Below are 22,578 nucleotides of genomic sequence, written 5' to 3'. Positions count from 1 at the left end.
GTTAAAAAAATCATTGCTCTCAATATAATATATCGCATTGAAATTTGAGACATGGATATATTTAGGAGCCTTGGATGAATAAATAGGTCCTAGTTTGAAGTCATTCTGAGTTCTATAGGTTCATCAACTACTTTTAGATGAAATTGGCTAATGGATCTACACCATTTAGAAAATAAAAAATTTAATATTTTTATAAAAATGGGAGTCCAAGGAACTTTTTTGTGATATCTATTAGTGAGTATCATCATCGTATCACTTATAATGAGCTTTCAACATCATTTCTCATGCCCAAATAGAGTTGTAAAAATCGTTGCTCTCAATATGGTGTATAATATTGATGTTTGAGGGCATGAATATATTTAGGAGCCTTGCATGAGTACATAGGTCTTAATTTCATGTTATTCCGAGTTTTGTAGGTCCATTAGCCACTTTTAAATGAAATTGGCTAATGAACCTTCACAATTTAGAAAATCAAAAATTTGATATCCTAAAAAAGAGAGGAGTTTAAGGAATTCATTTGTGGTGTCAGTCAAAGAATGTCATCGTTGTATCACTTATAATGATTCTTTGACATCATTTCTCATGCTTGAATCGAGTTATAAAAATCACTACTCTCAATATGGTATAACACATTGATATTTAAGGACATGGATAAATTAAAGAGCACCAGATGAGTACATAGGTCTTGGTTTGAAGTTATTTCAAGTTTTCTAGGTCCATCAGCTACTTTTAGATGAAATCGACTAATGGACCTTCGCAATTCAGAAAATAAAAAATTTGATATGCTCAGAAAGAGTGGAGTCTAAGGAACTCATTTGTGGTGTCGATCAGTAAATATCATCGTCGTAGAACTTATAATGAGGCTTCGACATCATTTCTTATGCCCAAATTGAGTTGTAAAAATGCTTCTCTTAATATGGTGTATCACATTGATGCTTGAAGACATGGATATATTAAAGAGTCTTGTACAAGTACATAGGTCTTGGTTTCATATCATTCCAAGTTCTATAGGTCCACTAGTCACTTTTGGATGAAACTGGCTGATGGACCTTCATAATTTAGAAAATATCAAATTTTATATCCTCAGAAAGAGGGGAGTCCATGGAACTCATTTATGGTGTCGATCAGTAAATATTGTCGTAGCACTTATAATGAGCCTTCGATATCATTACTCATTCCTGAATCGAGTTATAAAAATTCTTACTCTCAATATGGTGTATCACATTAATGTTTGAGGACATGGATACATTAAGGAGCACTAGAGAGTATATTGATCTTGATTTGAGGTCATTCCGAGTTCTCTAGATCCATCATCCACTTTTAGACATAACTAGCTAATAGACATTTACAATTTAGAAAATCAAAATTTGATATCCTCAAAAATGAGAGTCCAAGGAACTCATTTGTGGTGTCGGATAGTGAATATCATTATCGTAGCACTTATAATGAGCCTCCGACATCATTTTCAAAGAACAGAGCACTATGGTGCTGGTCTTCCAAAACCAACACTTGAGTGTATGCCAACTGGTATGGACCCATAACTTCTTGTAGAAGACTCAGAACCATGATTGTACACCATATATATCTTTTACATGTTGGTGCAATTAGCTGCTAGGGTTTCAATATTTGATAATACATCTAAGTCTGATCAGTTTAACCAAGGGTTAATCCAAATAGGAATTGATGTTTGAAAGTGAGACAAGTCTAGTCAGATTAAAGTTAACTAGATGATTAGCAAGGAGAAGTCTAGTTAGGATCGGATGACTAGTAAAGGAAGTCCTAACTAGAGCTTAGACAAGGATAAGTTAAAATGGATTAAGATGACTAGAGGCATGGCAAGGGTGAGAAGTCTATCGAAGGATTAGTCCTAATTGAAAATTAGGTAAAGGTAAGTCCAAGTAGGTCAAGGTTGTTGGTGCAAGATGCACTAAGATCTTGCCTAGAGTTTCGATGTTTGACAATACACCTAAGTCTGGTCAGTTTGACCAAGGGTTGATCCAAACAGGACTTGATGTTTGGATGTGTGGAAGTGAGCGAGAAGGCCTGGTCGGTTAGACTAGACAAGGAAAGTCCTGATCTGGACGATTGGGCAAGGAAGTCCTGGTGAGTGAAGCTGGGCAAGGGAAAGTCCTAGTTGTAGGCTAGGCAAAGGGAAGTCCTGATTTGGAGGATCAGGCGGAAGTCTTGGCAGAGTCCTGAGTACACTAAGTGAAGTCTGGGCTAGTCTAGGTGACCAAGTCGCAGCAGAAGTCTGGGCTGGTCTAGGTGACCGAGTCGCAGCAGAAGTCTGGGCTGGTCTAGGTGACCGAGTCGCAGCAGAAGTCTGGGTTGGTTAGAGAGAACCGAACCGCAGCAAAAATCCTGGGGGGCTAGGGCAGAGCCGAGCACAAGTCCAACAAGTCTGGAGGACTTGGTTGGCATGAATTCTCCAGAATGGAGTGGGTTAGGCTAACCCAAGGTTTCGGTAGAAATCTGAAGTTAGACCCACTAGGTAAGACTTTAGGTCGTTGTATTTGCTTGCTTGTATGCTTGTCTTGCAGGAACTAGGAGCTGGAAGCAAGAGGAAAAAGCAGAGGTGAAGCGAGTAAAGTCAACTCAAAGTCAAGCCCAAAGTCAACTTTGGTCAAACCTGGGTTGAGTCGACTCAGATCGGGTTTTGAGTCAACTCGGCACTGGAGTCGACTCAGATCGGGTTTTGAGTCGACCCAGGCTGACGCAGAGTCAAGATCTTATCGTCGCTGACGCCACACAAGCTGGAGTCGACCCAGGAGTCAAGATGAGTCGACTTAGAGAGGAAATCGACGAACAGGATAAAATTTGATCTGCCACGCAGGCTGGAGTCGACTCAGATGGGCATCTGAGTCGACTCAGGAGGGCTATATGTAACGCCCCACCTCTTTCTTATCCGCGGTTCCGCCGCCACACACATCGAACACTGCTCCTGCTGCCTCCCGTTGCTTAACACTTTTCTTTACCTCTATCTGCAGTATAAGGAATGCAACTATAAGCAAAGCTTAGTAAGTACATACCTAATCTCACAAAACAACGGAAATCATTGCATGCTTTCTTAGTAATTAAACAGGAAATAACTTGTAGTTATGAAGTCATGTACCTAAGCAGAAACTACCTGAACATGGAAATATTTGTATTGCATAGAAAATTTCTTAGCTTCTTTATAATTGAAAGTCATACGTTTGAATGGTAACGACCCGGCCCAGCCCATTTGGCGGTCCATTCGGCGGCCCATTTGGCGACCCTTGTGGTCGTCGACCGTCGACCGTCGGCTCGTCGACCGTGTCGTTACTCATCCGGCCTAGCCCATTTGGCGGTCCATTCGGCGGCCCATTTGGCGACCCTTGTGGTCGTCGACCGTCGACCGTCGGCATAGGAAATTTCTTAGTTTCTTTATAATTGAAAGTCATACGTTTGAATTGTAACGACCCGGCCCAGCCCATTTGGCGGTCCATTCGGCGGCCCATTTGGCGACCCTTGTGGTCGTCGACCGTCGACCGTCGGCCCGTCGACCGTGTCGTTACTCTTTTACTTTCTATATCTTCGTCCTTTCATCAATCATTTATCATGCTTTACTTACATCCTAAATAGGAAGAATAATTTACATATTCATGGTTAAATCCTAAATCATACTATGGAAAGAACATATATATATTCTTATTTTAACATGAATCATACTAGAGGAAGAACACATAAATACATTCACGTCTAACATAAATCACGTCATAGAAAGAGCATACATATAAATACATTCATGTTTAACACAAATCATGTCATGGAAAGCTTAACATAATCATGCCAAAGAACAATACGAAAACCACTCATACTGCAGGTGAGAAATGTACTTACTTTGTCTGCTCACTAGGTTTTTAATGCTAAGGTTTGTGAAATCGAAGACCTTCTCCGAGGTGCTCTAGCACCTTCTTCGCGCGACCTTAACAAAAGAAATCATAACTACAGTTTAATCGAAATCATTAACCTAATCTAATTACTCAATTGGGTCAAGAGTTAATCTTACCCCAAATCAACTTACTATGTCTAATTAGTCTATTTAATTTGATTACTTCATTAATCCATTACCAATAAACCAACTTAACCAATTCACTAGGATTAGTGAAACATTAATTAGTTACCTAGTTAATTAATCCAATCTATCATAATTGAACTAATCCAATTAACTTAATAAATCTTTCGATTAACCATCAATTAATTACTAATTAAAACCCATTTACGGATTAACTAATAATTAATTACAGATTAAACTATATATCATTAATCGAATATTAATTAATAAACTGCTTGATCCAATAATTAATCTAAGTTTATTGATTAATATATTACTTACTGCTTAGTGTTAGTATCTAATTAACTTAGTTAAATAGATTAATCAAAGCTTTAATTTAATGAACTAAACCTTAATTAATCAATTAACTTAATTAATTAAATCTTACCCTAATTAATAAATCTAATAGTTAATTAAAATTCCCTTACCGATTTAATCGGCGCCTTCCCCCGTAGAGGAGCTCAGCCGGTGGCAGAGGCGGCGGCGTCTTCGGCAAGAGGGGGATTGCGGGCGGCGGCGCTAGGGGAGCAGGGCGTCGACGGCAGCAGGCGACTGCGGCTAGGCCGGCGACGCTGTGGAGTGAGGAGGCTTCGGCACCGGCGGCTCTGCTTCGTCTTCTCCACGCGACGGCGGCGGACACGAGCAGAGGGAAAGGAGGAGGCGGCTCCTCGCTAGGGTTCACCCGGCTGGCTTTTTAAAGCCTCCTTCCTCGGTTCGTTCCGAGATTTCCGCCGGCGGAAGCGGGCGGCGGCGGACTGGGCGCGGTTGCGCGGACTGGGTCTCGCGGCGCAGGAGGGAACGAGCGGCGGGCGGTGTTTTAATAGGGAATGCACAGTAATTAACCCGATTAAATCTAAACTACCGGCTAAATCCCATTATAACGATTGAACCGAACCGGGTTCAATTTTGGTTCACTTGGTTTACTAACCAAACGACCTCCGATTTGATCCAAACAAGTTTTGTTGGATTCGTCTTCGCGAGACAAACCTTTTTATCCATTTTATTTTATTAAACTCTCTTCTATTGTTTAACTAAAGTACTTTTATTAGAATTTTAAATCCAATAAAAATCCCTAAAAATAGGGAAAAATAATCGGGGTGTTACAATCTCCCATCCTTATAAAAGTTTCGTCCTCGAAACTTAGGGCAACTCTTGGGTATTTTTATCTCATATCATCTTTACGTTCTCATCTCTTCAAATCTACCATGATCAAAGCCTCACTTTTCCAACCCAAAGACCTCATCCACCTTCCCCGATCAGCTATTAAATCACGATGATATTGTCCTATAAACAAGATTATCTTTTCTCCAACTAATATTTCTTCTTTGTTGATCTTAAATATACTTTATGCTTCTACTAGATATTAAGAGACTTCTACTTGAACTTTCAATAGTTCACAAGGGAGATCTTCTCAAGTCTACTTATTGTAGTGTTCTTTCTAAGCTATGACTAAGGTTATCTCTTCCTTCCTTTAATTAACCACCTTATATCTTAGTTAAGGACACGTATTTTCTTATTGTGTATGTAGATGACATTATCATTAATGGTGATACCACTAAAGGAATTGTACAGCTAAAAGCTTATCTTCATCAATATTTCCAAACTCAAGAGAAGTAGCTTGTTTAGAAAGAGAGAACTACGTTTCATAAACCCAATGTTAGGCTAATAAATCACATTAGGAGATCCACTAACTAATCCATGAAAACATAAATGATAGTATGTCGTCAATTACATGATCAATCAATTTCTAGAGAACTCATGCTATGACCATCAAGAAGCAAGCAACTACATAAATTTCTACCGTCTGAAAGGGCTCCAGGAGTATTTTGTTTTGTAATCAAGGTCATCTTCTGATGGCCAGGTACATGGATGCAAACTAGGTAGCTTTTTATTCAAATAGAAGATCCATATCTAGCTATTCTATTCTCTTAGGAGGAAATTCCCTTTTTTTTTCCTCATCATGTACACATTTACCTTAGCATTCTCATCTTTGCAATTCGCATGTTTTGTTCATATACTTGAGTCATTATCCAACATTTAACTTCATATAACATAGCAATCTAACTTAAGAATCATTCTTTATACTAATCATAAAAGAAAGTAAAGTCTAAGTATACTTCTTACTTGGGAAGCGGCAGGATTGATGCTTGATGTGAGTGTGGCGGAAGAGCGGAACCTGCTCTGATACCATTTGTAACGACCCTCCTCCTTTCTAATAGGGGGATGTTACGTATATCTTATCATTATTAAATTATTGGTAGAAAATCCAATAGATAAATTCTATCAAAAGGAATATTCTTATAACGGAATAAAACAACTGTTCAATTTACGATGCATGCGGAAGCCATTGATATAAAATACATAATTGATATAAGGTGTTTATTCATTTATTTATTCTAATCCGCGGTTCCGCCGCCACACACATCGAACACTGCTCCTGCTGCCTCCCGTTGCTTAACACTTTTCTTTACCTCTATCTGCAGTATAAGGAATGCAACTATAAGCAAAGCTTAGTAAGTACATACCTAATCTCACAAAACAACGGAAATCATTGCATGCTTTCTTAGTAATTAAACAGGAAATAACTTGTAGTTATGAAGTCATGTACCTAAGCAGAAACTACCTGAACATGGAAATATTTGTATTGCATAGAAAATTTCTTAGCTTCTTTATAATTGAAAGTCATACGTTTGAATGGTAACGACCCGGCCCAGCCCATTTGGCGGTCCATTCGGCGGCCCATTTGGCGACCCTTGTGGTCGTCGACCGTCGACCGTCGGCTCGTCGACCGTGTCGTTACTCATCCGGCCTAGCCCATTTGGCGGTCCATTCGGCGGCCCATTTGGCGACCCTTGTGGTCGTCGACCGTCGACCGTCGGCATAGGAAATTTCTTAGTTTCTTTATAATTGAAAGTCATACGTTTGAATTGTAACGACCCGGCCCAGCCCATTTGGCGGTCCATTCGGCGGCCCATTTGGCAACCCTTGTGGTCGTCGACCGTCGACCGTCGGCCCGTCGACCGTGTCGTTACTCTTTTACTTTCTATATCTTCGTCCTTTCATCAATCATTTATCATGCTTTACTTACATCCTAAATAGGAAGAATAATTTACATATTCATGGTTAAATCCTAAATCATACTATGGAAAGAACATATATATATTCTTATTTTAACATGAATCATACTAGAGGAAGAACACATAAATACATTCACGTCTAACATAAATCACGTCATAGAAAGAGCATACATATAAATACATTCATGTTTAACACAAATCATGTCATGGAAAGCTTAACATAATCATGCCAAAGAACAATACGAAAACCACTCATACTGCAGGTGAGAAATGTACTTACCTTGTCTGCTCACTAGGTTTTTAATGCTAAGGTTTGTGAAATCGAAGACCTTCTCCGAGGTGCTCTAGCACCTTCTTCGCGCGACCTTAACAAAAGAAATCATAACTACAGTTTAATCGAAATCATTAACCTAATCTAATTACTCAATTGGGTCAAGAGTTAATCTTACCCCAAATCAACTTACTATGTCTAATTAGTCTATTTAATTTGATTACTTCATTAATCCATTACCAATAAACCAACTTAACCAATTCACTAGGATTAGTGAAACATTAATTAGTTACCTAGTTAATTAATCCAATCTATCATAATTGAACTAATCCAATTAACTTAATAAATCTTTCGATTAACCATCAATTAATTACTAATTAAAACCCATTTACGGATTAACTAATTAATTACAGATTAAACTATATATCATTAATCGAATATTAATTAATAAACTGCTTGATCCAAACGCGGTCTGCGCGAGAAACTCGCGAGGAACAGAGGCCGTCGCGTGTGTGGGCCGGGCCGATTAAGAAAAAGAGCAATCTAGGTTCACTTGAACCGGTTTGGATTACTGTAGCAAACCATCCTAAATTTTGGTTTGCTTGGTTCGGCCATTAAACGACCTCCGATTCGGTCCAAACTAATTTTGTTGGATTCGTCTTTGCGAGAGGAATCTTTTCACCTATTTTATTTTGTCAAAACCCCTTCTATCATTTAACTAAAGAATCTTTTATTATAATTTTAAATCTATTTAATATTCCTAAAATAGGGAGAAATAATCGGGGTGTTACAAAGAGGAAAAAAAAAAAGAAATTTTCGCCGTCGTCGCTTCCCCTCCCCTGTTTTGCGTCCCCAAAGGCTCCTAGGGTCTAACGCCTAAGGTGGTTCAAGAGAAGATTTCTAAAGAGTTTCCACGAGGTGGCACACACAACCACGCGGAAGAAAGGCGTACAACGCTTCGGACATGCCGAATAGGTTTCGCCTAAAAATCTTGTGATCTACAGTCTTAACCATAGGATTTCGTTTGTAAGTACTGCTCACCTGCAGTAAGAGTAGTTTCGAAGTCGTTTTCATGCTTTTAGAATTTATTTGACATGCCTTTAATTGTGTTAAGATTTATTAGAAATCTCTATTCCAAGTTTAAGCATGAAACTCTAGAATTGTATGCATGTAGAATGATAAAGTGTTATATTAAGTTCTTTTATCACTATATGATCATGTTATAAGAAAGTTACATAGGCCGAGGCCTTCTAAGAATCTCTAATCCAAGGATTTGAGGTTTAAAGCACACCAAGTGTTTGAAGAAATGCCAAAGTATTTTTTTAAGATATTAAGTATATTTACTTTGAAGAGGCGAGTACCCGACTTCCGAGGTTGTCGTAAAACAAATCCAGGTGATCAATTCTGAGGTCTTGGCCCTGGTAAGACCAAGGTCTTTACCCTCTTAGGATTGGTGGCTCGCTACCCCAGTCTCTATTAGGGAGCGTGCTTTGGTACTACGCCTGGGCCCCAAGAGAAAGTTGATTATTACTGTTGAAGTATAAGTTATAAGTATTCGAACATGAATAAAGTAAGTTGCAAAAGTTCAAGTTTTAGCAAGTTTAGTTAAAGGATGTTTAGCAATTGCAATTTCATATTTATAAGATGAGAATTTCTAGTACTTGCATGATATTGTAGTATAAACATGAAAGATCAAATGTTTTAAGTTTTAAGAGTTTCAAAGCATGAAAACTATTTCAATGAGCATGAAAAGTTTCTTATCATGAGCATGCAGTTTTTGAATTTTTGTATATATGCACATCTCAGTTTTGTGAGTTAGATAGTACTTACTAAGCATCCGCTTATAGTTGCATTTCCTCTTACTGCAGACAAAGGAAAAGAAAAGCAAATTTGAAGGAAGGCGACAAGGGGATGCGTGATGGTGTGTGTGATGCCTAGACTATGGAAAGCCTTGGGAATTTGCTAAATGTTAATCTATATAATGCTTTCCCTTCTTCACCAATTCTTGCCAAGGCATTGAAATTATCCCATGACTTATATCATAATTTGGATTTTGTAGGGTGGTTCTTTGAAATCAGAATCTTGGCAATCGGATGTGAATATTTTGTTGATAACTGTAGCAAAAAATGCCTTTGATATGGGATGGGCCAACGAGGGGAAGTCTGCACTTGTGGAACTTGAATCAACCACCTCTCAATTTGACTTTCAGCTTGCGACATTGTCTGCTCTATTAACATCTCTGAAATCTATGTCACATGTTCGACCTCCTCACTTGTCTGAAGCGCTTGAAATTTTTCACAGAGGTAAACTACTTATGCTTTCAATTTCATTTAGTATCAGAATGTGCGAGGAATATGGAAGTGGAAGTTAATAATGCTTAGTATAAGAATAAACACAACATTATGATGATACTAAGATGGGATTAAAAATAATATGGAATTATTAATATACACTTAGTTAAGAATATCATCTTTTGGAATGTGATGCACCATTTCACATTATTTTTCAAAAAATAAAAGAAAATCAAAATGCCCTCAAAGTTTAACTACTTTTTCAAAATACCCTTAATATTTTAATATAATCAAAATAATCAATTTTGTAAGTTTTATTTCATAATGTCTCATCTTTGATAGTTTGGAGGCATTTTAAAATTTTCTCTTATTTTTCTCAGCCCTCATAAATGCAAAGTGCTTATTGGCGAATACTATTCAAGTGAAATCAAAAGATATACATCTTCTCATGTTCAAGATTTTGCAGGAAAACTGAAAGCTGGACCAATACTTGCTGCAGTCTGTGGAAATGCACTACTGGACTTGGAAACTGTTATCCATCCTCGAGCACTTCCTCTAATACATATTGAAGATTCAATGCTTAAAGCTTGCAACCAGAGATACCAAGGAAATACATTCTACAGTGGTCATCCAAATCCAAAGACATCTACTTTTCCAATAGGAAATATAGGTGCAACAAATAATATGGATAATAACGATGACGACGATAGACTGTTGAATGGCTGGCTGCGCTCTCACAAAGAAGAGAGACCTGTTCAGTTTTCAAACACTAATGGAGAACCAACAAGGAAATATGGAGCAGACACAAATGGCCCAAGCAAAGATATAGATATGGACGGGCCAAGCAAAGTAGAAGAGGCCAATGCCCAAACTATTGTTACAGGTGATGAAAATAAAGCTTCTGATGAAAGTGATGTCGCTGTCCATGTTGTACCAAGGAATGAAATGGAAATTGACAACAATAATCTTATGAATGGTGAACACCCCAGTAGTTCAGGAGCTCCAGAGATATTAGGAAGAGTTTCTGAAAATATTATTATGGTTGATACTTTGAAAAGCTTGGATGTTCCTGACATGGGAAAGCAACTCCAAATAGGGAAAGCCTCAAGTGAGAACGTTACCTTAACTGACGTTTACAAGGACACAGATGCCCTTGATAAGCAAAGAGAATATCTTCTATGTATGATTCTGATTCATTTTCACTTCCTAGTATTGTCGATGCTGATCCAGATTCGGATTATTAACTAATTATACCGCTAAATTATGTTGGCTAGTGTTCATAACTAACACTGAAATTTAATAATACTCATGTGATGTAAGTGTTTGAAAAACATTGTCTATGTGATTTAATCATGCGCTGCCAAATGACCATCATATATATGTTCATAACCAACGTTCTGTTTTGTCTGTGGTGTTTTGTCTAAAGAATTATAGATTTTTATAACAGTATAAAATGGATTTCATTATGCAGAGCTGCTTTAGAACATCTGAAGGTTGAGCATATTAAGCAATATGACTTGCCTTCCTTGAAAGTCTTAAATGCCTTTCTTTTATTGTCTTGTTAGGATATTAGAGTTTGCTGCTAGTTGACAACTCTTATTCCATTAGATTATGTACGTACGTACATAGAAACCTTAGCTCTCCATTGGTATGTTCAAGTATTTCCAGGAGTTCACTGACAATCTTATTAAAGAGAATACATAGATAAGAAAGATGAATTCGAGGTAATATAGCAACAATCTTTAAAAATAAAATAGTAAAATTTTAAAAACTTTGAAGACAACAAGTACACTTCCATTAGAAGTATTATAGCTTCTACTTTCTAACAGAGATGTATTGGGAAAATCCATCTCAATATAATGGCTGTATATTGGTTATATGTTTCCTAAATTGAAGAAATAGAGTTCCAGTTTGAGAGCTGAACTTTAGTTAAAATATTTTGCATGAAGACGTTATTTTATTTGATTTTTAGAAATTCGTTTGACAACCACAACTGATAGATGAAGGCAAATTATCGAATTTAAAATCACACCAAGTTTGCCTTCAGTTTAAAATTGATCAAAGGCAGTAAAAAGTAAACGAATGATAAAAGCTATTAATGCTGAAGCTAAAGAAGAAATCACGGTTAAAGAAGCTGTAGAAACGGAAAGTGAAGAAGAATGAAAGACAAGTATTTTGGAAATCTTTTACTTTACTTTGTCATTTGAAGGAGACAATCTTTCCTCCGTTGTTGCTCTCTCTCTCTCTCTCCCTTTATCATTCTCTCCTTTCCCTTCATCGTCTGTCTGTCCTCCTGAGTTTACCCTCTTTCAGAAATGTCTCTTCGGAGTTTTCAAATCATTTAAATACCTTAACGGTTAACAAAATTACTTGATAGAACAGTGATTCTACACAAACACAACATTCCCTCTATGTCATTGTTCTATTAGATCCATTAATAGTGTCGATGATCAAAAGATGAAAAGACAAGAGTTTTAACAATTTTAAAACTCTTAAAAGATATTTTGAAATAGAAGGTAAACTTAATGTGGGGCAGAAAGGAGGGCACATGTTTCTTAGAGCTAGCTGAATATCCTTATATGTGGAACATTTGAAGAGAAGTGTTCAATAAGGCAGGAACAAAATCTTTCATGTTTATGGAATTCAAACACATGTTAAACAAAAGTCCTTTGTGAGATATAAATAACCCTAAACAAAACCCTCCTGAGTTTATCCTCTTTCAGAAATGTCTCTTCGCTACATGAATAATCTAAAATAATGATAAAATTAACGATAAAAATTTATTTCCGTTGTTACTTCCATTGCTAATTAGCTCCTCTAATAAACTTGAAGCGAATCCAACAAACAAAAAGACAATGCTAACACACTTGATTTTACTTAATTCACTGTCTCTCAAAGGGACTACATTAAAGTCCTAGTCCTAACGACTATCACAACTAGTAGTTTTTCTCTTTCTTGGACTAAATCTGAAGACAGAAAAATCTCTTACAACAGTGTTATCGCCGGCATGGTCGTTGAATGTCACTGACTCCAAACCAACGGTTGATATCATTCATTTTTTTAAATACCAATCGATTGCTAGAAATTATCAATTGACTGGTGCCCTTTGGTTGAACTGATTAGTTGGATTGAAGGCATTCTATTTTTCCAAAATGAACTATGTATCGATTGCTAGCTTTTAGCAATCGACTATAGCTATCGGTCTAACTGGCCGATTGCATTGGAAGCATTTTGTTTGATTGAAACATGTTATTAGTCGGTTGCTAGCTCCTAGCAATTGACTACTAGCTATCGTTCGAACTGACCGATTGAGTTTGGGAGTGTTCTATTTGCGAAGAATAGTTTACCCGTCAATTGCCGCAACACGACAATCGATTGGTAGGGTTTATGTGCAATCCTCGAATTCGGGGTTAAGCTTAGCAATTGATCGATTGTTGTACCAAAACAATCAATTATGACCTAAATCCTTCCCATTTAGGGTTTTGTCCAACAATCGAACTACTGAAAACCAGTAGTCAACTGGTAAATCTCAAATTCGAGGTTTAGCTTAGCGATTGAATGTTGTATCATGTAATCGATTGTGACTTAAACTCTTCTCGTTTAAGGTTTTATCCAACAGTCGAATTGTTGGAAAGCAACAGTCGTTTGATAAATCCTAAATTCAAGGTTTAGCTCAGCAATTGATTATTGTGCCACAATATTGATTGCAACCTTGTCTAACAATCGAATTGCTGGAAACCAGCAGTCGACTGATAAACCCTAATTCAGGATTTTCACACTCAAACCCCTTAATCGCAAACTCCCTTTTCTCCATTCATAATGTACCAGTCGATTGCTAAACTCTGCTAATGACTGAAATATAACTTTTAGTCATTCTAATGGTTGAAATGCATTTAACTCACTCTCCTCATCCTATGACTACCACATGCCAGATAACCTCCTATTTCCTGAACTTTTGTGCTTGGAGCTTTTTCGTCTCCGAATCTTCATCACTCTTACATTTGATCTTGCGATCTGTTTAGACTTTTCTTTTACCAAGAGTTTGACCCTCAACCTTCTTGGAACCTTGCATTCAATAGCCTGACCTACAAGGACTTCTCCTTGTAAAAAATCTAGCCGTGATCTCCTTGGATTTTTCTTGCACATTTATCACACAAGTAAGATCCAACTTCTTTACCTAAACGTAAATACTTGCCAAACATCAAAACTTAATATTCTAGCATGATTGCACCAATAGTTTACAGACACAATGAGTGTTGACCTGGAGCAACTATTATAGACAGCCTATTAACCTAAAATAAGATCGATATCTTGAGGTATCAATTGGACTCACAGTATGTGATAAAAGATGGTATAGGAAGCAGAAGAGCTTCTCGTAAGAAAGGAATTTTTGCTCCATTTGATAAAAATATTGATACATAGATGCGTTGTAAAATTATTTTTAAAAAATTTTGCAAGGAAAGTATCTTAATTTTTATAACGTTTATCTTTTTTCCGTCATTACTCATTTTTTGTTTTTGTTTGGTTATTTGTAAGATTAGATATGATTTATGAATGTAATTGACTTTTTCTATTGTCAAAGCACTAGAGTTTTCAAATTTGGCGACGGTTTTTCTGGTCAAACCACAAAGTTTTATTATTTCTAGAAGCACGAGCATCAAATCAGTTATGAATTTATTTAATTATTCTCACATTAATGTCCTATAGAATTCGTTCGAAGTTATAACGTATATTATATAGATTTCCTTTGCTGAAGCTCTTTTCATTTGAATGCTGAAAGTCTTTCTTTATATTTTATCAAAACGTGCATTCAAAATTTAGCAGTTATCAAAGAGCATTTCAAAGGACCTATTTTATAATGTCTGTATCTTTCAAAAGACCTATTTTATAATGTCTGCAATTGCCCTTGGGACATAGAGCTGTCAAACAGATTAATTTATGATAGAGCATATTAACCCATTAAAAATTTATCATATGATGAGATAGGGTGGACCGACCTATCATTTTGGCAGATTGAAAAATTCCCAATCCAATGCGGTTTGCAGGTCAACTCACGAGTTTATCTAAAAAATAAAAAATATTTAAAAATTTTTTAAGTTTGGATTACCGTTTAAATTGATAAAGTTGAAATGGTTAAACTTGAATTGTAATTTAGATGAATCAAACTCATTAATTAATTGAGTTTTCTATTTTAATTTTAAAATTTAAAATAAATAAATAAACTTTCTCAATCCGCGGACCAATCCAAGTCCGTCGCAAACCCATCCATGTGGGTTGTAAGTCTAGGTGGGTCAATCCATCTAAACTCCATCTTAAAATGGATTGATAAAATTTCAATCCAACCTAAATTGATTAGGGAGGGGGGGGGGGGGGGGGGGGGGGGGGAGAGAGAGAAAGAGGGGGTCAATCGTTGATTACGAGCATAGTTGAGTTGAATACGACGGGATACTTGCTGAAGTGGGCAAGAGTTGAATCTCGACGAAGTCAAGACAATGCACTCCTCGTCATGGTCAATTATAATTTCTCGATTTACCTCCTCATAGATGATCATAAAATCGATCGTATAGAACATCTAAGATGAGGAATTCCAACTTTGCTGGAGTATCATTCAATTCAATTGATCAAAGACTTTCAACCGTCTATATTTTACCAAAAAATTCAAACTTTGGCATGCCCCAAGAAATTGTCTCGTGCAAGTTAGCGTAACGTTCATTTACCGGCACTTTCTATTTACAACACATTTGGGGTTTTTATACAAAAAAAGTGGCCACAAATTTTTCTCAATACAAATTGAAATCCAATTCCAACGCATAATCTTTAAATCCGATCCGGCGGAGAGGAGGCAGCTGAAGACGACTCCGCCTCCGCTTCTTCCTCTTTTGCGGGTTCGGACTTTGCATCGCTTCCTTTGAATTTCTGGCTCGGGGTCTCGGATTTCTCACTTCTGCCTCCGCTTCCGGGAACAATCTGAACGGGAGCTTCCAAGGGAGGGTAGCCCCGCTTGCTCGACCCCTCCGCCGGCGTCGCTTCCGGTCGCCGCCGCACCGAGAACGTCCGTAGGAGGAACCGCCAGTGCCCGCTTCGCGCCCGTTCCCTCCTCAAGCTAGTTTCCCTGTGCAGCGGCCCCGGCGTTTCTCTCACACTCGCGGCCCGCCGGAGCTCCGCCGCTGCCATCGAGAAGACCTCCCTTCTCACGTGTTCAGGCAGATGTAGCCGATGCCGGTCCACCTCCTCTCCATCGTGGCCAGTCGAGTGCCACCGACGGTATTCAATCGACGGACGGCCGACCTCCAGATCCGGCCCTTCCTCCGTTGCTGGGGTAGCAGGTTCAGGCTGTGACTCTCCTGAATGGCTCACCAGAGAGGTTAAATTAGCGCGGCAAACGGGGCAGGTGACGTGGGTTTCGAGCCAAGTGTCGATGCAGTCGACGTGGAACGCATGGCAGCACGGGGGGAGCAAACGGAGTCTGTCGTCGCCTGAGAATTCAGAAAGGCACACGGCGCACTCGAGCGCGCCCTTCCCTTTACCATGCGCCTTCGCCTCCGAGTATGACATGGTGGGGAAGGAGGCGAGCACTTCAGGGTCGATGCCTTGGCGCGAGGCGAGCCCCCCTTCAGCGGCGGCAGCAGCTGAGGGGACCGTATCGGCGGAGCCGCCGGCGCAGCGGCGGATGTACACAGAGAAGAATCCAAGGAAGAAGAAACAAAAGATGAAGGCAACTACGAGGGAGGCGAGGGCAGGATTCAAGCGGACGTTATAGCCTCCGCCGTAGCGGTTGTCGTCGTTTGAGGTGGGCTGGGCGGCGGAACGGGCAGCGAGGCCGAGGAACAGACCGAGCGCCGCCAGGGGAAGTGGAAGGTGGCTCGCCGTCGCCATGGGTGGAATAGTAAGTAACCTGCGAGAATGGAACACGGGACAGAAAAGTTGCGAATTTTATTAAGAAGTAGGAGAGAGGCAGCGGTGGCGGCGAGGTGGTGGCGTGATGCTTAAGGTGGAGCAGGCCTTAATAAGAGCAAGGGAAGTCAATTAGTTATACTCTCAAATTCCTTCAGTGGCGAACTAATCCGCTGTCTGGTTCACAATAGCGAGCAAGATGACTGGGGACGATTATTGACTACGCAAAACACGGTCGGAAAATATTTGGCGGTGTTGGAGTGGAGGATTTTGCTGGAGGCTGGCTTTGGAGATGCTGAAATCTCCAGAGATTGGCTATGGAATGCCGCGACGTCGACTGACATGGTCAAGAACGTTGAAGGAAAAGATAAAGAAGGAGATGTCGAGAGTTTGGTTTGGTCAACAGAAGGGAGGCGAGACATTGAGGCTGCTTTAAACTTACGGCGATTACTTGGAAAAATGAAAGTCAATCGCAGACCGCCTTGTGAAGGGCCTGATCATGGAATGTTCGTAATTTTACGCAAGAATCCACAAAACTTAACTCACCAATTGGGTTTTAGGTTGATGGAATTCAACCTCAACCAATGAACAACTCTGTTGAGAGTCCTAATACCCAATTTACTTTGGAACATGAATAACTTAGAGATGAATCATATCTAGGATAAGAATTCATTATGGAAGATGATTCAGTATCCTGTCTGTTTTGGTTGGATGCCGTGAATAGTCAAAACATTAGTCAGCAAAGCATCCGACTCACACAAGATCTACCTCACTTCCGCCGACGAAGGGACCTGAAAGTAGATTGAGCGAGAAGGTTAGATTGGTAATAGGGATTCCCGACAGACCACTCCAACGCTTAAGTTAGTATTCGGAGAAGAAGATGAAGATGTAGAAGAAGAAGTGTATAAGTTGTTGAAGTTGCCGAGAGAACTTTCCATACCTATGGGAGAGCTTATATACCTACAGGATAACATCTCCACGTCGACCCGATGGACCGCCATCTGCCGAGGCTCGAGGAGACCGGTTCTGATGATTGCTGACATGGGATCTCGACATGAGGCATCTAGGGGACCAAGTCTACCATCCTCATAACCATTTTGTGACTCGGCAGTTGCTGATTATTCTTACATTTTAGTTGTATGTACAGGCATGAGGGTATTAAGGGAACCAGGTTTGACAACCTCGTAATCGCCTTGACCCCTTGATAGCCCCCGCACGCTTAGGGGATTTTGGCAGTTTCTTTGTAAGATGGGGCGATGGTCGAGATGAGGCATAGCGAGACCCAGGGGCCAAGGAGACGCTTGACTATGAGACTCGAAGAAGATAAGCGGTTGAGGAGTTGAGTTATCCAAGAACCGGGTTGCCAAGTTACCGAGCTGTTGAGTGGCCGAATGGTCAAGAGATGGATTGGTGGAGCGGTCGAGAGACCGAGAGACTATGTGGTCGAGAGACTATGCGGTTGAGAGGCTAAGTGACTAAGTGACCGAGATGGTTGAGACCGAGATGGCCGAGAGAGAGATGGAGTAGCCGAGTGGCCGATACCGAGATGGCTGAGAGAGAGATGGAGTGGTCGAGACTGAGATGGCCGAGACCGAGATGGTCAAGACTGATATGGCTGAGAGACAGATGGAGTGGCTGAATGGCTTAGTGACCTTGGTTCAGGTTCGAGCCCATGCTGAGCCCGACGTATAGCCAGAGCCGGAGATGACAACTATCTCACTCTGATGGGATCACTTCTCTTAGGTCCACGTTGACTCGTCGTGCCAGGTCAGCCTGAACCCTGACCTTCATTTGACTCTTGACCTTTATAGATCAACTTGATCTTTGACTAGAAGTGCCATGTAGGAGCAGCAGGATTCTGCCACATCGCAAGAAGTGTCATGTAGGAGTAGCAAGATTCCGCCACATCACTGTCCAAGGTAGTGCACGCTATAGGAATATCCTGATTAGAAACATTCTCAAAACTCTTACACATACTATGAAACATTCTCAATTGGGAATGGATCTAAAGCTCTAAACCATTCTATGAGAACATCCCCAATCGGGAACATTCACGGTCAAGAATGATGTCATTTGATACTGCTCAATCGCACCCTCCTTGCGAGTTTGAACCGGTAAAGCTTCTACTTTCTTGCACTTGGACGACTCTTGGCCTTGCACGTCAACATGCGTTAGCAAGTGCTGGCATGGTCGACATGACCCGTCGAAGTCCTTCGATGGTCAAGTCAATGCTAGAATAAATGAAAGCTTGCGTTCTCATAGGGAAAAGCTTACCTTCAACTACCATCACCCACACTTTTATACTGTCGAACCTCAATGTCCACATGGACAACCATGTCATCCTGTGGGCTGCAAGAAGCATAGGATTATATGGAGTCATGATGAATGTGAATCATACATATGTTTCATTCATATTTAGTATGTATTTACTTTCATACATGAGCATTATTTAGTTTAACACTTATATTTTGCATTGATTTCTATCTTTTTAGATAAGATGCAAAAATCTTGGCTTTGGAGCTCGTTTGGATACGAAAAGTTATTGAAGCGACAATTTAGCATGGTCCACGACTTGCATGTGACATTTGCCATGACCATGGACCACTTGTGTGTGAAGATTTGGCATCGGAACAACAATTGAGACTTCTAGCTAGGAACACAGTCAGGTCATGGCGCCTACTGTTAGATTTGAGCATTGTCCTAAGGCAATTGTCTTACGATTATACTATTTGTTAGATAAATAGTAATTTACTATTTGAGTGCACATTCCCTATGTGTTTGATTGGATCTTAAACTCAAATACTGAATGTCTGCAATACAATTCATAACATGAGAGAATTTGTAATTGGATCACAACTAGTGAGCATTTTTACATGTGCAATTATGAATGTATTGAAACTATCCCTAGTCGAGGAATTGATGAGCACGGACGTCATTGATTCTATCGAGACTAGCACGTTTAAATTCCTTGGTTAATCAAGCAGTTGATCTTACTACTGGAGAGATTAGATGTTGAGAGTTAAATGCGGATGCTAGTTAAAGGTAACTAGTTCATTGGAGTAACCTGCCTTGAGACTTCATATGATATATATATATATATATATCAATGAAGATCTCAGTGCAGCTTAAGTGTGAGTTTCCTTTGACTTGAGGTATTTAAGTCACCTTAGTCATGAAGACTTATACTTTGACATCTTAAGTAAATATCTCCAAGGAGGTGTGAACGCGAGATAATTGAGTATAAGTCGAAGTGCCCGAAGGTGTTTAAAAACCCATAGAGGATTCACCATTCCTTGGAAAAGAAGACGTATACCCTGCGACCACTTGTTAGGATTGTTACTAAAAGTATTTGGCCAAAGTATCACATGTCAAGAGTACAGTACTCTTGGACACATGTACAAGTAACGAGAATCCACAGGACAAGAAAGCTAGCTTGGGCTAGGTGTGACGTAGTTAGCCTAGAGGGGACTGATACACAGACCATGTCTTGAACCAAGCGGGTATAAGATGGTGAAAGGAATGAGACACATTTAATTGGAGTTGCTGAAGGGTTTAGAAGATATTCTGAAATCAATCATTGATTTTTCGATCAATTGAGGATCATGATGTACTACTATGTGCCACTCATGCTCGTTTCGTAATTAATGGTTAATTACGAATGACCAATATAATCAAAAATCTATTGGGTCACACGTGTAGGGTCTAAAAGGATGTCCGCATCTCCACAATGGCATGATGTTGTCCACTTTGGGTCTAAGCTCTCATGACTTTGCTCTTGGGCTCTCCCTAAAAGGCCTCATGCCAATGGAGATACTTTTCCATCCTTTTAAACCCATGATCTTTCCCATGCGTTTTAGATGTGAGACTATGTTTGCACCCTTGCAACCCAACAATCCCCTCCTTAAACAAAGGACCACTGGAAGCTCCGCTACCATTTCTCATGGTCCGGCTGCCATTTCTCATGGTCCGGCTGCCATGTCCCTCATGGTCCGGCTGCCATGTCCCTCATGGTCCGAGCCTCCCCTACTTCCTTTGTTTTCCCTGAGGGCCCCCACATGGTTAGATCTGGATCATGGCTCATCTGGCGGTTAGTCCGGTGAGGAGCGACCTCGCTCTGATACCAATTATAGGGTCTAAAAGGATGTCCGCATCTCCACAATGACATGATATTGTCCACTTTGGGTTTAAGCCCTCATGGCTTTGCTCTTGGGCTCTCCCCAAAAGGCCTAATGCCAATGGAGATACTTTCCATCCTTTTAAACCCATGATCTTTCCCATGTGTTTTAGATGTGGGACTATGTTTGCACCCTTGCAACCCAACAACACGCACTACAAGTCTCTAAAGGACTTAAAATGAGTTTGAGAATTATATCCTCAGAATGAGAGAAATAAAGTCTGGTTGGACCAAACAATGGACAAAATGATAGAATCCTTCTTATGAAGACAAAATGAACGAAACTGATTATATTCAAATCAGAGGTCGTTTGGTTAGTGAACCAAATAATTCAGTTTTGAACCAAAATTGAACCAACTTAGTTTGGCTCATGATGGAAGAGATTTTGGTAGAACGGTTGTGATGAGAAGCTTCGTCTTGGGAAGATGAAATGAACAAAACTAGTTTGGATCAAATCAGAGTTCATTTGGTTAGTAAACCAACCAAACTAAAACAAATCCGATTTGCTACAGTAACCGGTTCGATTGTTACAGTAAACCCTGGTTTACAAGCCAGTTCAGTCAAGCCTTAATCCCCACTTGATCCGGTTAGCCAAAACCCTAATCTCGATTTAAAAGGGTGGTTACTATAGCTTCTCAAAAAGGGGAGGTGCGCGATAAAATATAGGTTCAGCCCTATTCTTCCTTCCTCGCCGCGATTCCTCTTCTCAAGAAGCGTGCCCGATCGCAGGAAATCCGCTCGTGATCCCAAGCTTTCCGGTAGGAGATCTCGGAGAAGCTTTAAGAGGAACACGACAACTAGGAATTGGGGGTGGCAAAACCCTAGATCCCTCTTCTCTGTCGTCGCGACTTCTCCCGCCGCGCACAAGGATCGCGAGAATCGTTCTCGCGATCCCGACACCGCTGACCGCGGTGATGATGGACGGAGGAGATGGTCATGATGCATGAGGATCAAAACCCTAGCGGCGTTCCCCTCTTCTTCTTCTCTGTTCGTGACGCGTTGTTCTGCCACCGCCGCAACTGTCTTCCTCTTGTGGATGATCGCCGGAGCACAAGGAGCTGAAGCCGGAGCGTGCCGCGCCGCCGGAGCACTGCTTGATGTCTGTCGCCGCCGCCTGAGCACCACCTGATGGCTGCTACCATGCCACCGTCGCCGAAACCCTAAGCACCGGGGATGTTGCTAGATTTTCTCCCGAACAGTGACCAACAACGGTGAGAAATCCCGAGAGCCGGGGGCCTTCTTTCTTGTGCTCTGCTCCATGTTGCCGACCAGAAAAAACCAGAGCACTAATGTGCTCTGCTTTGTGTTCTGCCTTCTGCCGGTTGTTTGTCGGAGAGAGCTTGTAGCTGGATAGAGGTTGTTATCGGAACATCCTTGATGGCCAAAAATCATTTTCGACCACCACAAGGCGCTACCGGAAGTTAGGATTTAATTGTAGCTTTTTGTTATCAAGTTTTGCCGTAGTCGGAAGCTTATGAAGCGTTCCAAAAATTATTCCATCATCTATGGAAATGGTTTTCGATCGTAACCGGAAAGGGTCTTTGGTTATTTGCCATAAATTGGCGATTAAAGGTTGATCACTGAAAATTACACTGAAAATATGATTTTCGATGATAGTTAGAAAGCCCCAGAACGATCGTGACAAACGTTGTTGCATCGTTTCTGGAATAAGGCTTCTCTCGAATCGATCGTTATCGATCATCAGTTAGTACCGAAGATGATGACGTAACTCGTGGCTTCCGAAGCCATCCAGATGAGAGTTTGGCATGGATCACCAGTAGAGGCGGGACTTCAAT

At 40.2% G+C, this 22,578-nt stretch overlaps 1 protein-coding gene and 2 long non-coding RNA genes across 3 annotated transcripts; all 3 read right to left on the bottom strand.

Annotated features, from left to right (window-relative positions):
• Window positions 1-2,912: 2,912 nt before the first annotated feature.
• On the bottom strand, window positions 2,913-4,849 carry LOC141823863 (uncharacterized). Its single transcript, XR_012601417.1, has 3 exons — window positions 4,504-4,849; window positions 3,862-3,946; window positions 2,913-2,981 (listed from the first exon to the last, which is right to left on the bottom strand). It is a non-coding gene; the product is annotated as an uncharacterized LOC141823863 (long non-coding RNA).
• Window positions 4,850-6,349: 1,500 nt separating this feature from the next.
• On the bottom strand, window positions 6,350-7,518 carry LOC141833521 (uncharacterized). Its single transcript, XR_012602214.1, has 2 exons — window positions 7,433-7,518; window positions 6,350-6,552 (listed from the first exon to the last, which is right to left on the bottom strand). It is a non-coding gene; the product is annotated as an uncharacterized LOC141833521 (long non-coding RNA).
• Window positions 7,519-15,405: 7,887 nt separating this feature from the next.
• On the bottom strand, window positions 15,406-16,618 carry LOC141812677 (E3 ubiquitin-protein ligase ATL31-like). Its single transcript, XM_074700694.1, has one exon. The coding sequence runs from the start codon at window positions 16,588-16,590 to the stop codon at window positions 15,532-15,534; it is 1,059 nt and encodes a 352-aa protein (XP_074556795.1). The 5' UTR covers window positions 16,591-16,618; the 3' UTR covers window positions 15,406-15,531.
• Window positions 16,619-22,578: the final 5,960 nt, after the last annotated feature.

This window comes from Curcuma longa, chromosome 1 (genome assembly GCF_044706935.1).
Source record: "Curcuma longa cultivar G26 ecotype Majalengka, Jawa Barat chromosome 1, ITB_CL_G26_1.1, whole genome shotgun sequence".
Taxonomy (NCBI): domain Eukaryota; kingdom Viridiplantae; phylum Streptophyta; class Magnoliopsida; order Zingiberales; family Zingiberaceae; genus Curcuma; species Curcuma longa.
The sequence above is the reverse complement of the archived record's forward strand: the minus strand, read 5'-3'. Positions and strand labels throughout refer to the sequence as shown.

What these genes read in the sequence shown, in the direction of transcription:
- LOC141812677 (XM_074700694.1), bottom strand. Translation starts at nt 16,590, where the DNA reads ATGGCGACGGCGAGCCACCTTCCACTTCCCCTGGCGGCGCTCGGTCTG.